At 40.0% G+C, this 12,772-nt stretch overlaps 1 protein-coding gene across 5 annotated transcripts in view; it reads left to right on the forward strand.

The window, feature by feature from the left end:
- The first annotated feature begins 3,752 nt into the window (after positions 1 to 3,752).
- TRIP11 (thyroid hormone receptor interactor 11) overlaps positions 3,753 to 12,772 on the forward strand; it is a 75,203-nt gene continuing 66,183 nt past the window's right edge. For 2 of the 5 annotated variants that reach the window (XM_036882521.2, XM_057488200.1), the window contains exon 1: positions 3,756 to 4,575. In XM_036882521.2, coding sequence (XP_036738416.2) covers positions 4,437 to 4,575 — 139 coding nt within the window. In that variant the 5' untranslated portion in view covers positions 3,756 to 4,436. Of the gene's footprint in view, positions 4,576 to 12,772 lie in introns of all 5 variants that reach the window. The other 3 variants (XR_008992414.1, XM_057488201.1, XM_036882524.2) reach the window with 3 other exon arrangements.

The following is a 12,772-nucleotide window of genomic DNA, read 5'->3' on the forward strand; positions in this document are numbered from 1 at the left end:
TAGGATTTGTTTCTTATGGCTGAATAGTATTCCATTGTGTATGTGTACCACCTCTTCTTTATCCACTCATCTACTGATGGACACTTAGGTTGCTTCCATTTCTTGGCTATTGTAAATAGCGCTGCAATAAACGTAGAGGTGCATATGTCTTTTTCAAACTGGGCTGCTGCATTCTTGGTAAATTCCTAGGAGTGGAATTCCTGGGTCCAACAGTATTTCTATTCTTAGTTTTTTGAGGAACTTCCATACTGCTTTCCACAATGGTTGAACTAGTTTACATTCCCACTAGCAGTGTAGGAGGGTCCCCCTTTCTCCACATCCTCTCCAGCATTTTTTGTTCCTAGTCTTTTGGATGTTTGCCATTCTAACTGGGGTGAAGTGATATCTCATTGTGGTTTTAATTTGCATTTCCTTGATAATTAGTGATGTGGAGCATCTTTTCATGTGCCTGTTGGCCATCTGAATTTCTTCTCTGGAGAATTGTCTGTTCATATCCTCCACCCATTTTTTACTCGGGTTATTTCCTTTTGGGTATTGAGGTGTGTGAATTTTTTATATATTTTGGATGTTAACCCATTGTTGGATATGTCGTTTACAAATATATTTTTCCATACTGTACAATGCCTTTTTGCTCTGCTGATGGTGTTTTTGCTGTACAGAAGCTTTTTAGCTTGATGTAGTCCCATTTGCTCATTTTTGCTTTTGTTGCATTCAGGGTAAAGTTCCTCATGCTTATATTCAAGAGATTTTTGCCTATGTTGTCTTCTAAGAGTTTTATGGTTTCATGACTTACATTCTGCTGTTTGATCCGTTTCGAGTTTACTTTGTGTATGGGGTTAGACAATAATCCAGTTTCATTCTCTTGCATTTAGCTGTCCAGTTTTGCCAACACCAGTTGTTGAAGAGCCTGTCATTTCCCCATTGTATGTCCATGGCTCCTTTATTGATCATTAATTGACCATCTATGCTTGGGTTTATATCTGGGCTCTCTAGTTTCTTCCATTGGTCTATGGGTCTGTTACTTGTGCCAGTACCAAGTTGTCTTGATTACTGTGGCTTTGTAGGAGAGCATGAGGTTGGGGAACATAATCCTCCCCCACTTCATTCTTCCTTCTCAGGATTGCTCTGGCTATTTGGGGTCTTTTGTGGTTCCATATGAATTTTAGAACTATTTGCTCTTGTTCGTTGAAGAATGCTGTTGGTATTTTGATAGGAATTGGATTGAATCTGTAGATTGCTTTAGGTAGGATGGCCATTTTGACAATATTAATTCTTCCTATCCATGAGCATGCAACGTGTTTCCATTTATTGGTATCTTCTTTAATTTCTCTCATGAAGGTCTTGTAGTTTTCAGGGATATAGTCTTTCACTTCCTTGGTTAGGTTTATTCCTAGGTATTTTATTCTTTTTGACACAATTGTGAATGGAATTGCTTTCCTGATTTCTCTTTCTGCTAGTTCATCTTTAGTGTATAGGAATGCAACAGATTTCTGTGTATTAATTTTATCCTGCAACTTTGCTGAATTCACATATTAGATCTAGTAGTTTTGGAGTGGATTCTTTAGGGTTTTTTATGTACAGTATCATGTCTTCTGCAGTGACAGTTTAACTTCTTCCTCACCAATCTGGATGCCTTTTATTTCTTTGTGTTGTCTGATTGCTGTGGCTAGGACCTCCAGAACTATGTTGAGTAGAAGTGGGGAGAGTGGGCATCCTTGTCTTGGTCCTGATCTTAGAGGAAAAGCTTTCAGCTTCTCGCTGTTAAGTATCATGTTGGCTGTGGGTTCATTATATATGGCCTTTATTATGTTGAGGTAGTTGCCCCCATTATTTTGAAGCACATCCCAAACATCATTTAGTGTTATTTATCAGAATCGTACTGTAAGTCTCTTGAGCCACAGTCTATCCCCACAGGAAAAAAAAAAAAATCCCATAAGGAACTTTTAGGACATAGTATTTATGTTAATGAATTACTTAATAATGGAAAAGCATATATTTGTGCTTGTTTTTTTTCATCTTTATGGCATGATGTGAATTTATAGAAATGGCTTTCCAGAGAACTTACACTTGTCTGAAATATGAGCTTGATTTACACTAAACTCTGCACTGTCACCCAGGAATGCAATTAGTCCTAAGTTTATGTGACTTCTGTGCTCAAAGCAGTTCCCCATCCCACTAACAGTTCTCTATCCCACTCTGAGTAAAAGCCTGAGTCCTTACAATGACCTTTGAGGTCTTAGTGATCTGCCCCCTCCTACCCTTATTTATTGGTCCTCATTGCTTACCACCCTTCTCAGCCCACTATGCTCCAGCTGTCTTACCTTTTTGCTAATCCTCTAACCTGCCAAAGATTCTCCTGCCTCAGGACCTTTCCATCAGCTGTTTCCTTCTGCCTGGACTACGCTTTCCTGGATATACACGTCTCACTCACTTCCTTCAAGTCTCTGTTCAAATACCACCTTATCCCTGAGGCCTTCCATGACCATCCTCTAACCATTGCAAGTGCTCTTTCTCTATACATCCTTTCCATATAATCCTTACCCTGTTTTATTTTTTTTCTCATAGCACTCATCACTACCTATTTTATATGTATTGCATTTTATTTATCATCTGTCCCTTCCCTTGCAGAATGCAAGGCCAGGGCCTTTGTGTGTTTTTTCTCCTGCTGTGTCCCAGTGCCCAGAATAATAGTTGACACATTAAGCTGGAGATCACCTGTATGCCAATTTTTGAAACTTTACACTGTAATAGACTCACCACCTACCAGACACTGTTCCAAGCACTTGAAAATATTACCTTATTTACTCCTCCTAACCCAACTCAGTAGCATTATTATTATAACCTATTTTACAAATGAGAAACTGATGCACAGTGAGGTTAAGTAACCTATCCAAGGTCAAACAGCTGATAAATGACAGATCAGGCAGTGAGACTCCAGAGTTTGCAATGATGTCTTTCAAATAAATATATGGAGAGTATTTAATCAATACTTCCAGAAAGAGATGCAAATTTTCTTTTAAAAGCATTCAGATTTCAGGGACAGCTATTATTGCCTGGTGCCGTCAGATTCCACATACTGGAAGCATTCCCAATGTTCCACTCACAAGAAGTGTAATCCGTGGTGGCTCCTCCCCTGAATAAAACTAAACAGAAAGACGCCAGTGTATTTAATGCTATACTTCAGAAACAACAACAAAAACTGTAGGCCTCTCCTGTTCTTTTCAAAGAGAAAAATGTAGTCTCTGGTCAGATAATGTGCGTTCACATTGCAACAACTACTTATTAAGTCGCACAACTAGTCTTCCTTTAGGGAAGCAAGCAGGCAAGCAGGAAACTCCGGTGTGTGCACCAACTTCTGTAACAGACTGTGGGAGGGGACACTTTGCACAACTAGTTTACAACAGCATTTCTTCTGTACTAAGTCGCCATGCTGTTCTCTAGCGAGTTTATTTTGAAAAAGGTGGTCTGTTTTTAACTTCATGGATTAAGTCAGCATCGTTATATTAAACTCAGAGTTTCAACTCTAAGCTGGAAAACCACCAGAGATTTCTACTGAAGGTAGTCAACATATATGTGTTTCCCACCGATCCTCTCCACCTGCTTGTCTTCAGCAACTACTGTACTGCCAGGAGCAAAGCAACCCTTGAGAGATTGTTTTGCGTTAAATTGATACAAGTAATGAGTGGTAAGCTATGTAAAGCCGCTTCCTGCACTGCGAGGTGACCCAGCCAAGCGTCCTCGCACCGTTGTCTTCGCGGGTGTAGTCAGAGTTAAAACATTGAGGTTGTCCAAACACTGTGAAGGCTCCGCCTGAAATGTAGCTGCAGCCGGCAGGGGCGCCGCATTGCCCCGGGTTCTCGCAGCCCTTCCCCCAGCCGTCCAGGCCAGCGGGCCACGTGGAGGAGCGGAGGCAGCCGTAGCCCTCGGGCAGCACTCGGTCCTCCGCGATCCCACGCTCCCTTGCGCCAAGGACACGTCCGGCAGCTCCGCAGGGCCCTTCTACGCTGCTGCCGCGCCTCTCTATGATCCGCTGCCGTGTTCAGACCGGGTGTCATGGCGGCAGGCGTCGAGTTGGCAGGGATTGCCCACGGAACTGGGGAAAGTCACTAAAGCAGAGGAAGAAGTGGCACAACCTGGATGGTGGGAAGTCGTGGAAATGAGCAAAGGCCCTGAGCGAGTGACTGTGACACCGGAGGCGGCCCCTTGGTAAAGTCCCAGGCCAGGCCTGTGCTTTAGAAACGGCCTTTGGAGCGAGCCCCCGAAGCCAGCCGTGCCCGGGACCCTTCAGCCGCCCTCACTGTGCTGTCGAGTATTGAGTGTTTTGATTTGGGCTGGTCTCGCGAAGGCACCAGGTATTCGAGGACATTTGGCAGGATCGTCCTGCGACGCTGGGCGCTGTTCTCCGAGCGGACCAAGTCGTTCTCTAACTCGCAGCGATGTCGTCCTGGCTTGGGGGCCTCGGCTCCGGCTTCGGCCAGTCTCTGGGTCAGGTTGGGGGCAGCCTAGCTTCCCTCACTGGCCAAATTTCAAACTTTACCAAGGATATGCTGATGGAGGGCACGGAGGAAGTGGAAGGTAACAGCTGGAAGGGTGCAAGGGAGGGCTTTTATGGGACCTCGGGAGCGTCCGTTTGGTCCTTACTTCCTTCCGTCAGGAGACGCGCACGTGTCCTAGAGGAGTGTCACTCCGGCCTTTTTTCCTTATACTGCTTCTTTTGCCTCCTCTTACCCGATTTTTTACGATGAAAGGTTCCTGGTGTCCGGTGGTAGAGTTCTGGTTCTCCTCCCGTTGAATACTCGACCTCTCAGAGCACAGTGAAACTGCTTCGACGAGAAGCGGAGTTTATTTTTGTTTGGTTCCTTCACGCCCATCGCTTACTTTTGCTCTTACTTGGGGGCGGACCTGATTTTGATTCTCTTCCTTTATTCTTAGTAAAAAAAGAATCATTTGTGTATGACACAGTCACTTTTTTCTTTGATTTTTGTAACTATTGAAGTAATTCATATTAAGCGATTTAGCGACTCGTACCCTTTCAGACTTGAATATATTTGTGAGTGAAATACGGCTTTTTCTCTATTTTATATTTATCTGTATTCTCGTGATACATTGCAATATTCCAGCTGATAATGTAGTTTTGTGCCTGATTGCTCATTGCCTCCCATATTTCGACCTTAGAACAAGGAAGATACCTATTCTTTGGGTATCCTTAGCAGCCGCTCGTGTTTTTGAAAACTTTTGTTTTACTAATGAGTGGTGTACCCAGAGTTACATGATAATCAATGGTTGATTACTATTTTGATTTCTTGCTGTTTCTTTCAGCAAGCAGTATTTAGATCAAAAAAGTTATTTCAATCTAGGTCTGCCTCCTGACAGATAATGGGCTGTTTCTTTTGGATGAGAGCAGTGTTCCTTTGAGTTTTCTTTCTTATAAATTAACTTTTCCTTTTTTCTTCTTTTTTAAAAATCCTGATTTAATTGAGCCTTCATGTTTATTTAGTTAAACTAGAGACAGTTTGGTAAAAGATAGTATTTAGATTTCGAATTTTCATGCACCTTTTTAGAAGAGAGGGTGATTTCGAAATCTGTTTTTCTGCTTGGGTGGGAGGTGCATTAGGTGGGACAGGTTGGCGATGGAAGTGAAAGGGATTTTTCCTGTGTTCAGCGAGTCAGAACAGAGAAGGGCTGGACAACATAGGAAATGACTAGTATTTTCTTGCGCCCCAGATAGAGGAAAACAGTTGGCTATTCTTTGATCCTAGACCAGAAAATAGGCAACCCCCCTATCCTGGAGGTCCTGGAGGAATTAATTTTCCTCTTCCCACCAAATGTGCTTCTGTATTCTCTTAATGGTTTCATCACCTACCTGATCTTCTAAACTAGAAATCTATGCCACCTTTCTTTTTCATCTCCTGTTTTCAGTTGGTCATCAAATCTTGTTCATCCTGTGCCAGAATTGTTCCATGTATTTTCCTTTCCTTTATGACTCCTACTGTAGTCCAGATCCCCATGATCTCCCCCATGCACTGTTTCTCTTTCACGTCCTGTCACCCATTTCTCTCCACTGCACTCCATTTTCTATTGTGCTGCCAGTTTGTAAAAACAAATGTGTTTAAAAAATCTCTTGACTCTTAAGTGATAAAATCCAAATCTCTTAGTTCTGGGAGATGAGATACCTGTCCTATCTGGATTCATCCTACGTTTTCCAGTTTTACTTCTTGTTGCCTCCCCTTTCCCAGTTGCCATACATATGCATATTCATATACACATGCACACTTACACACCCGGAGCTTCTGCCGCATGGAACTTTGTGTGGTACCTACACAACTCCAGACCTTTGAATGGAATGCTCTACGTTTCCTGCTTCCTCCTGTGCCCTCCTTTACTTGGAAAACAATTTTTCCTGTATGACTGTGCGCATATGTCAGGTATTTGGTGAAACCATTCTCATTCCATGACAGGTTGATTTGATTACATAAGATCTATGTTCTAACAGAACTTTGTGGATCTCTGTCCGACAGCACTTACCATGTTGAGTTATAATTTACTTCTCTCTTGGATGCCCAGGGTAGGGACTGAACTGTATTTTATTTATCCTTATATTACCAGTACGTGGCAGGTTCCTTGGTACATAGTAGATGCTCAAAAAAATTTTGCTGAGTGATTAAAAATTTGCAAAACTGCTTAATGCTTTTATTGTTTTCCCTTTATTATTTTTCCCTTCGTATTAAAGTAGAACTTACGTCACACCTAATTTACTGATTTTGTAAATCATTTAAAAATAAGGTCAGAGTACAGTTTGTTTATTCATTCAACAAGTATTTATTGTCTCCCTTGTGCCCTCCGTGAACAAGATAACAGTTCCAAAATAACACTGTTGGTACAACTTGAAAATCATCCATATTTACCATATTGGAAAGTTGCTTTTCTAACAAACACTGTACTGACTTATTCAAGGTTAGGAACTTGGGCTTTTAAAAAATCAAACATGGATTGAAATTCCACTTTAATGCATTGGAAATTGTGGGATCTTTGGCAAATTATTACTTAATCGAGCAGAGTTCCCTTATCTATTAAATAGGGGTAATCATATCTACCATGAGGTTGGGAGGATTAAATGAAATCATGAGTGTAAATGCCTAGCAAATGGTGAGCATTAATAAACATTAGCTGTTATGCTTTCCCTCACTGAGGAAGAATTTTTTGGTCTGCATTTCTCTTTATTCTTAAAAGGTCAGGATTTGGGGGGTGCAGTGGGTAAGGGGGAGAAATCTGCATAAACCTGTTCTATCCTTTGAAACAGTTGCTGCTTCTAACAATTATCTTCCAAAACACATGAGATTATAATTTGTTCTCTTCTGAGTAGAAATTAGACAGATCTTGTCAGAGTTTCAGAAGCAATACCACATGGTGATTTTCAAAACAAGAATAGTGGGTTTGCCTCTATATTCTTTTTTTTCCTTGCTTTTTTGCTATGACTTTTTCTTTTTTTTTAATTTTTAATTTTTAGTTTTTATTATTTATTTATTTATTTTGGTATCATTAATCTACAATTATATGAGGAACATTATGTTTAATATACTACCCCCATCACCAAGTCCCCCCGACAAACCCCTTTACAGTCACTGTCCATCAGCATAGTAAGATGCTGTAGAATCACTACTTGTCTTCTCTGTGTTGCACAGCCCTCCCCATGCCCCCCCCCACATTATACATGCTAATCATAATGCCCCCTTTCTTTACCCCCACCCCATATCCCTCCCTTCCCACCCATCCTCCCCAGTCCCTTTCCCTTTGGTAACTGTTAGTCCATTCTTGGGTTCTGTGATTCTGCTGCTGTTTTGTTCCTTAAGTTTTTTCTTTGTTCTTATACTCCACAGATGAGTGAAATCATTTGGTACTTGTCTTTCTCTGCCCGGCTTATTTCACTGAGCATAATACCCTCTAGCTCCATCCATGTTGTTGCAAATGGTAGGATTTGTTTCTTATGGCTGAATAGTATTCCATTGTGTATGTGTACCACATCTTCTTTATCCATTCATCTACTGATGGGCACTTAGATTGCTTCGATTTCTTGGCTATTGTAAATACTGCTGCCATAAACATAGGGGTGCATCTGTGTTTTTCAAACTGGGCTCCTGCATTCTTAGGGTAAATTCCTAGAAGTGGAATTCCTGGGTCAAATGCTATTTCTATTTTGAGCTTTTTGAAGAACTGCCATACTGCTTTCCACAATGCTTGAACTAATTTACTTTTCCACCAGCAGTGTAGGAGGGTTTCCGTTTCTCCACAACCTCACCAACATTTGTTGTTGTTTGTCTTTTGGATGGTGGTGATCCTTACTGGTGTGAGGTGATATCTTATTGTGGTTTTAATTTGCATTTCTCTGATGACTAGTGGTGTGGAGCATCTTTTCATGTGCCTGTTGGCAATCTGAATTTCTTCTTTGGAGAACTGTCTGTTCAGCTCCTCTGACCATTTTTTAATTGGATTATTTGCTTTTTGTTTGTTGAGGTGTGTGAGTTCTTTATATATTTTGGATGTCAACCCTTTATCGGGTTTATGAATATATTCTCCCATACTGTAGGATGCCTTTTTGTTCTATTGGTGGTGTCCTTTGCTGTACAGAAGCTTTTCAGGTTGATATAGTCTCACTTGTTCATTTTTGCTTTTGTTTCCCTTGCCCAGGGAGATATTTTCATGAAGAAGTTGCTCATGTTTATGTGCAAGAGATTTTTGCCTATGTTTTTTTCTAAGAGTTTTATGGTTTCATGACTTACATTTGGGTCTTTGATCCATTTCGAATTTACTTTTGTATATGGGGTTAGACAATGGTCCAGTTTCATTCTCCTACATGTAGCTGTCCAGTTTTGCCAACACCAGCTGTTGAAGAGGCTGTCATTTCCCCCATTGTACGTCCATGGCTCCTTTATCATATATTAATTGATGTTATATGTTTGGGTTAATGTTTGGAGTCTCTATTCTTTTCCACTGGCCTGTGGGTCTCTTCTTGTGCCAGTACCAAATTGTCTTGATTACTGTGGCTTTGTAGTAGAGCTTGAGGTTGGGGAGGTGAGATTCCCCACCCTTTTTCTTCCTTCTCAGGATTGCTTTGGCTTTTCGGGGTCTTTGGTGGTTCCATATGAATTTTAGAACTATTTGTTCCAGTTCGTTGAAGAATGCTGTTGGTGTTTTGATAGGGATTGCATTGAATCTGTTGATTGCTTTGGGCAGAATGGCCATTTTGACAATATTAATTCTTCCTAGCCATGAGCATGGGATGAGTTTCCATTTGTTTGTGTCCTCTTTAATTTCTCTTAAAGAGTGTGTTGTATTTTTCAGGATATAGGTCTTTTACTTCCTTGGTTAGCTTTATTCCTAGGTATTTTATTCTTTTTTATGCAATTGTGAATGGAATTGTTTTCCTGATTTCTTTCTGTTAGTTCATCATTAGTGTATAGGAAAGCAACAGATTTCTATGTATTAATTTTGTACCCTGCAACTTTGCTGAATTCTGATATTAGTTCTAGTAGTTTTGTAGTGGGGCCTTAGGGTTTTTTATGTACAATATCATGTTATCTGCACATAGTGACAGTTTGAGTTCTTTAACAATCTGGATACCTTGTATTTCTTTGTGTTGTCTAATTGCTGTGGCTAGGACCTCCACTGCTATGTTGAATAACAGTGGGGAGAGTGGGCATCCCTGTCTTGTTCCCGATCTTGGAGGAAAAGCTTTCAGATTCTCACTGTTAAGTATGATGTTGGCTGTGGGTTTATCATATATGGCCTTTATTATGTTGAGGTAGTTGCCCTCTATACCCATTTTGTTGAGAGTTTTTATCATGAATGGATGTTGAATTTTGTCGAATGCTTTTTCAGCATCTATAGAGATGATCATGTGGTTTTTGTCCCTCTTTTTGTTGATGTGGTGGATTGTGTTGATGGATTTTTGAGTGTTGTACCATCCTTGCATCCCTGAGATGAAACCCACTTGGTCATGATGTATGATCCTCTTGATGTATTTTTGAATTTGGTGTGCTAATATTTTGTTGAGTATTTTTGCATCTATGTTCATCAGGGATATTGGTCATTAATTTTCTTTTTTGGTGGGGTCTTTGCCTGGTTTTGTTATTAGGGTGATGCTGGCTTCATAGAATGAGTTTGGAAGTATTCCCTCCTCTTCTATTTTTTGGAAAACTTTAAGGAGAATGGGTGTTATGTCTTCTCTGTATGTCTGATAAAATTCTGAGGTAAATCCCATCTGGCCCAGGGGTTTTGTTCTTGGGTACTTTTTTGATTACCGCTTCAATTTCGTTGCTGGTAATTGGTCTGTTTAGATTTTCTGTTTCTTCCTTGGTCAGTCTTGGAAGATTGTATTTTTCTAGGAAGTTGTCAATTTCTTCTATGTTTTCCAGCTTGTTAGCATGTAGATTCTCTTACTATTTTCTAATGATTCTTTGTATTTTTGTGGGATCTGTAGTGATTTTTCCTTTCTTGTTTCTGATTCTGTTGATGTGTGTAGATTCTGTTTTTCTCTTAATAAGTCTGGCTAGTGGCTTATCTATTTTGTTTATTCTTTCAAAGAACCAGCTCTTGGTTTCATTGATTTTTTTCTGTTGTTTTATTCCTTTCAATTTTATTTATTTCTTCTCTGATCTTTATTATGTCCCTCCTTCTGCTGACTTTGGGCCCCATTTGTTGTTCTTTTTCCAATTTCAATAATTGTGACTTTAGACTATTCATTTGGAATTGTTCTTCCTTCTTTAAATATGCCTGGATTGCTATATACTTTCCTCTTAGAAATGCTTTCACTGCTTCCCACAGAGGTTGGGACTTTGTGTTGTTGTTGTCATTTGTCTGCATATATTGCTTGATCTCTATTTTAATTTGGTCATTGATCCATTGATTCTTTAGGAACATGTTGTTAAGCCTCCATGTATTTGTGAGCCTTTTTGCTTTCTTTGTACAATTTATTTCTAGTTTCATCCCTTTGTGGTCTGAGAAGTTAGTTGGTAGAATTTCAATCTTTTTGAATTTACTGAGGCTCTTTTTGTGGCCTAGTATGTGGTCTGTTCTGGAAAATGTTCCATGTGCACTTGAGAAGAATGTGTATCCTGTTGCTTTTGGGTGTAGAGTTCTGTAGATGTCTTTTAGGTCCATCTGTTCTCGTGTGTTGTTCAGTGCCTCTGTGTCCTTACTTATTTTCTGTCTGGTGGATCTGTCCATTCGAGTGAGTGGTGTGTTGAAGTTTCCTAAAATGAATGCATTGCATTCTGTTTCCTCCTTTAATTCTGTTAGTATTTGTTTCACATATGCTGGTGCTCCTGTGTCGGGTGCATATACATTTATAGTGGTTATAACCTCTTGTTGGACTGACTCCTTTATCATTATGTAATGTCCTTCTTTATCTCTTCTTGTTTTCTTTGTTTTGAAGTCTATTTTGTCTGATACTAGTACTGCAACACCTGCTTTTTTCTCCCTATTGTTTGCATGAAATATCTTTTTCCATCCCTTGACTTTTAGTCTGTGCCTGTCTTTGGGTTTGAGCTGAGTCTCTTATAAGCAGCATAGAGAAGGTTCTTGCTTTGTTATCCATTCTATTACTCTGTGTCTTTTGATTGGTGCATTCAGTCCATTTACATTTAAGGTGATTATTGAAAGATATGTACTTATTTCCATTGCAGGCTTTAGATTCGTGGTTACCAAAGGTTCAAGGTTAGCTTGTATACTATCTAACTGTCTAATTTAACTCGCTTATTAAGCTATTATGAACACTGTCTGATGATTCTTTATTTCTCTCCCTTCTTATTCCTCCTCCTCCAGTCTGTATATGTTAGGTGTTTTATTCTGTGCTCCTTTGTGTTTCCTTTGAGTGCTTTTGTGAGTAGTTGATTTTATTTTTTGCCTTTAGTTAGTATTTGGTTGGTCCGCTTTCTTTGCTGTGATTTTATTTTCTCTGGTGATATCTATTTAGCCTTATGCAGGCTTCCATCTAGAGCAGTCCCTCTAAAATACCCTGTAGAGGTGGTTTGTGGGAGGCAAATTCCCTCAACTTTTGCTTGTCTGGGAATTGTTTAATCCCTCCTTCATATTTAAATGATATTCGTGCTGGATACAGTAGTCTTGGTTCGAGGCCCTTCTGTTTCATTGCATTAAGTATATCATGCCATTCTCTTCTGGCCTGTAAGGTTTCTGTTGAGAAGTCTGATGATAGGCTGATGGGTTTTCCTTTGTAGGTGACTTTTTTTCCCTCTCTGGCTGCCTTTAATACTCTGACCTTGTCCTTGATCTTTGCCATTTTAATTATGTGTCTTGGTGTTGTCCTCCTCAGGTCCCTTCTGTTGGGTGTTCTGTGGGCTTCCGTGGTCTGAGAGACTATTTCCTCCCCTAGTTTGGGGAAGTTTTCAGCAATTATTTGTTCAAATACACTTTCTGTCCCTTTTTCTCTCTCTTCTTCTGGTACCCCTATAATGTGAATATTTTTCCCTTTGGATTGGTCACACAGTTCTCTTAATATTCTTTCATTTCTGGAGATCCTTTTATCTCTCTCTACCTCATCTTCTCTGTGTTCCTGTTCTCTGATTTTTATTCCATTAACGGCCTCTTGCACCTCATCCGGTCTACTCTTAAGTCCTTCCAGAGATTGTTTTATTTCTGTATTCTCCCTCCCAACTTTATCCTTTAGCTCTTGCATATTTCTCTGCAGGTCCATCAGCATGGTTATGACCTTTATTTTGAATTCTTTTTCAGGAAGATTGTTTGAATCTGTCTCCCC

The sequence above is a fragment of the Manis pentadactyla genome, chromosome 11 (genome assembly GCF_030020395.1).
Source record: "Manis pentadactyla isolate mManPen7 chromosome 11, mManPen7.hap1, whole genome shotgun sequence".
NCBI lineage: Eukaryota > Metazoa > Chordata > Mammalia > Pholidota > Manidae > Manis > Manis pentadactyla.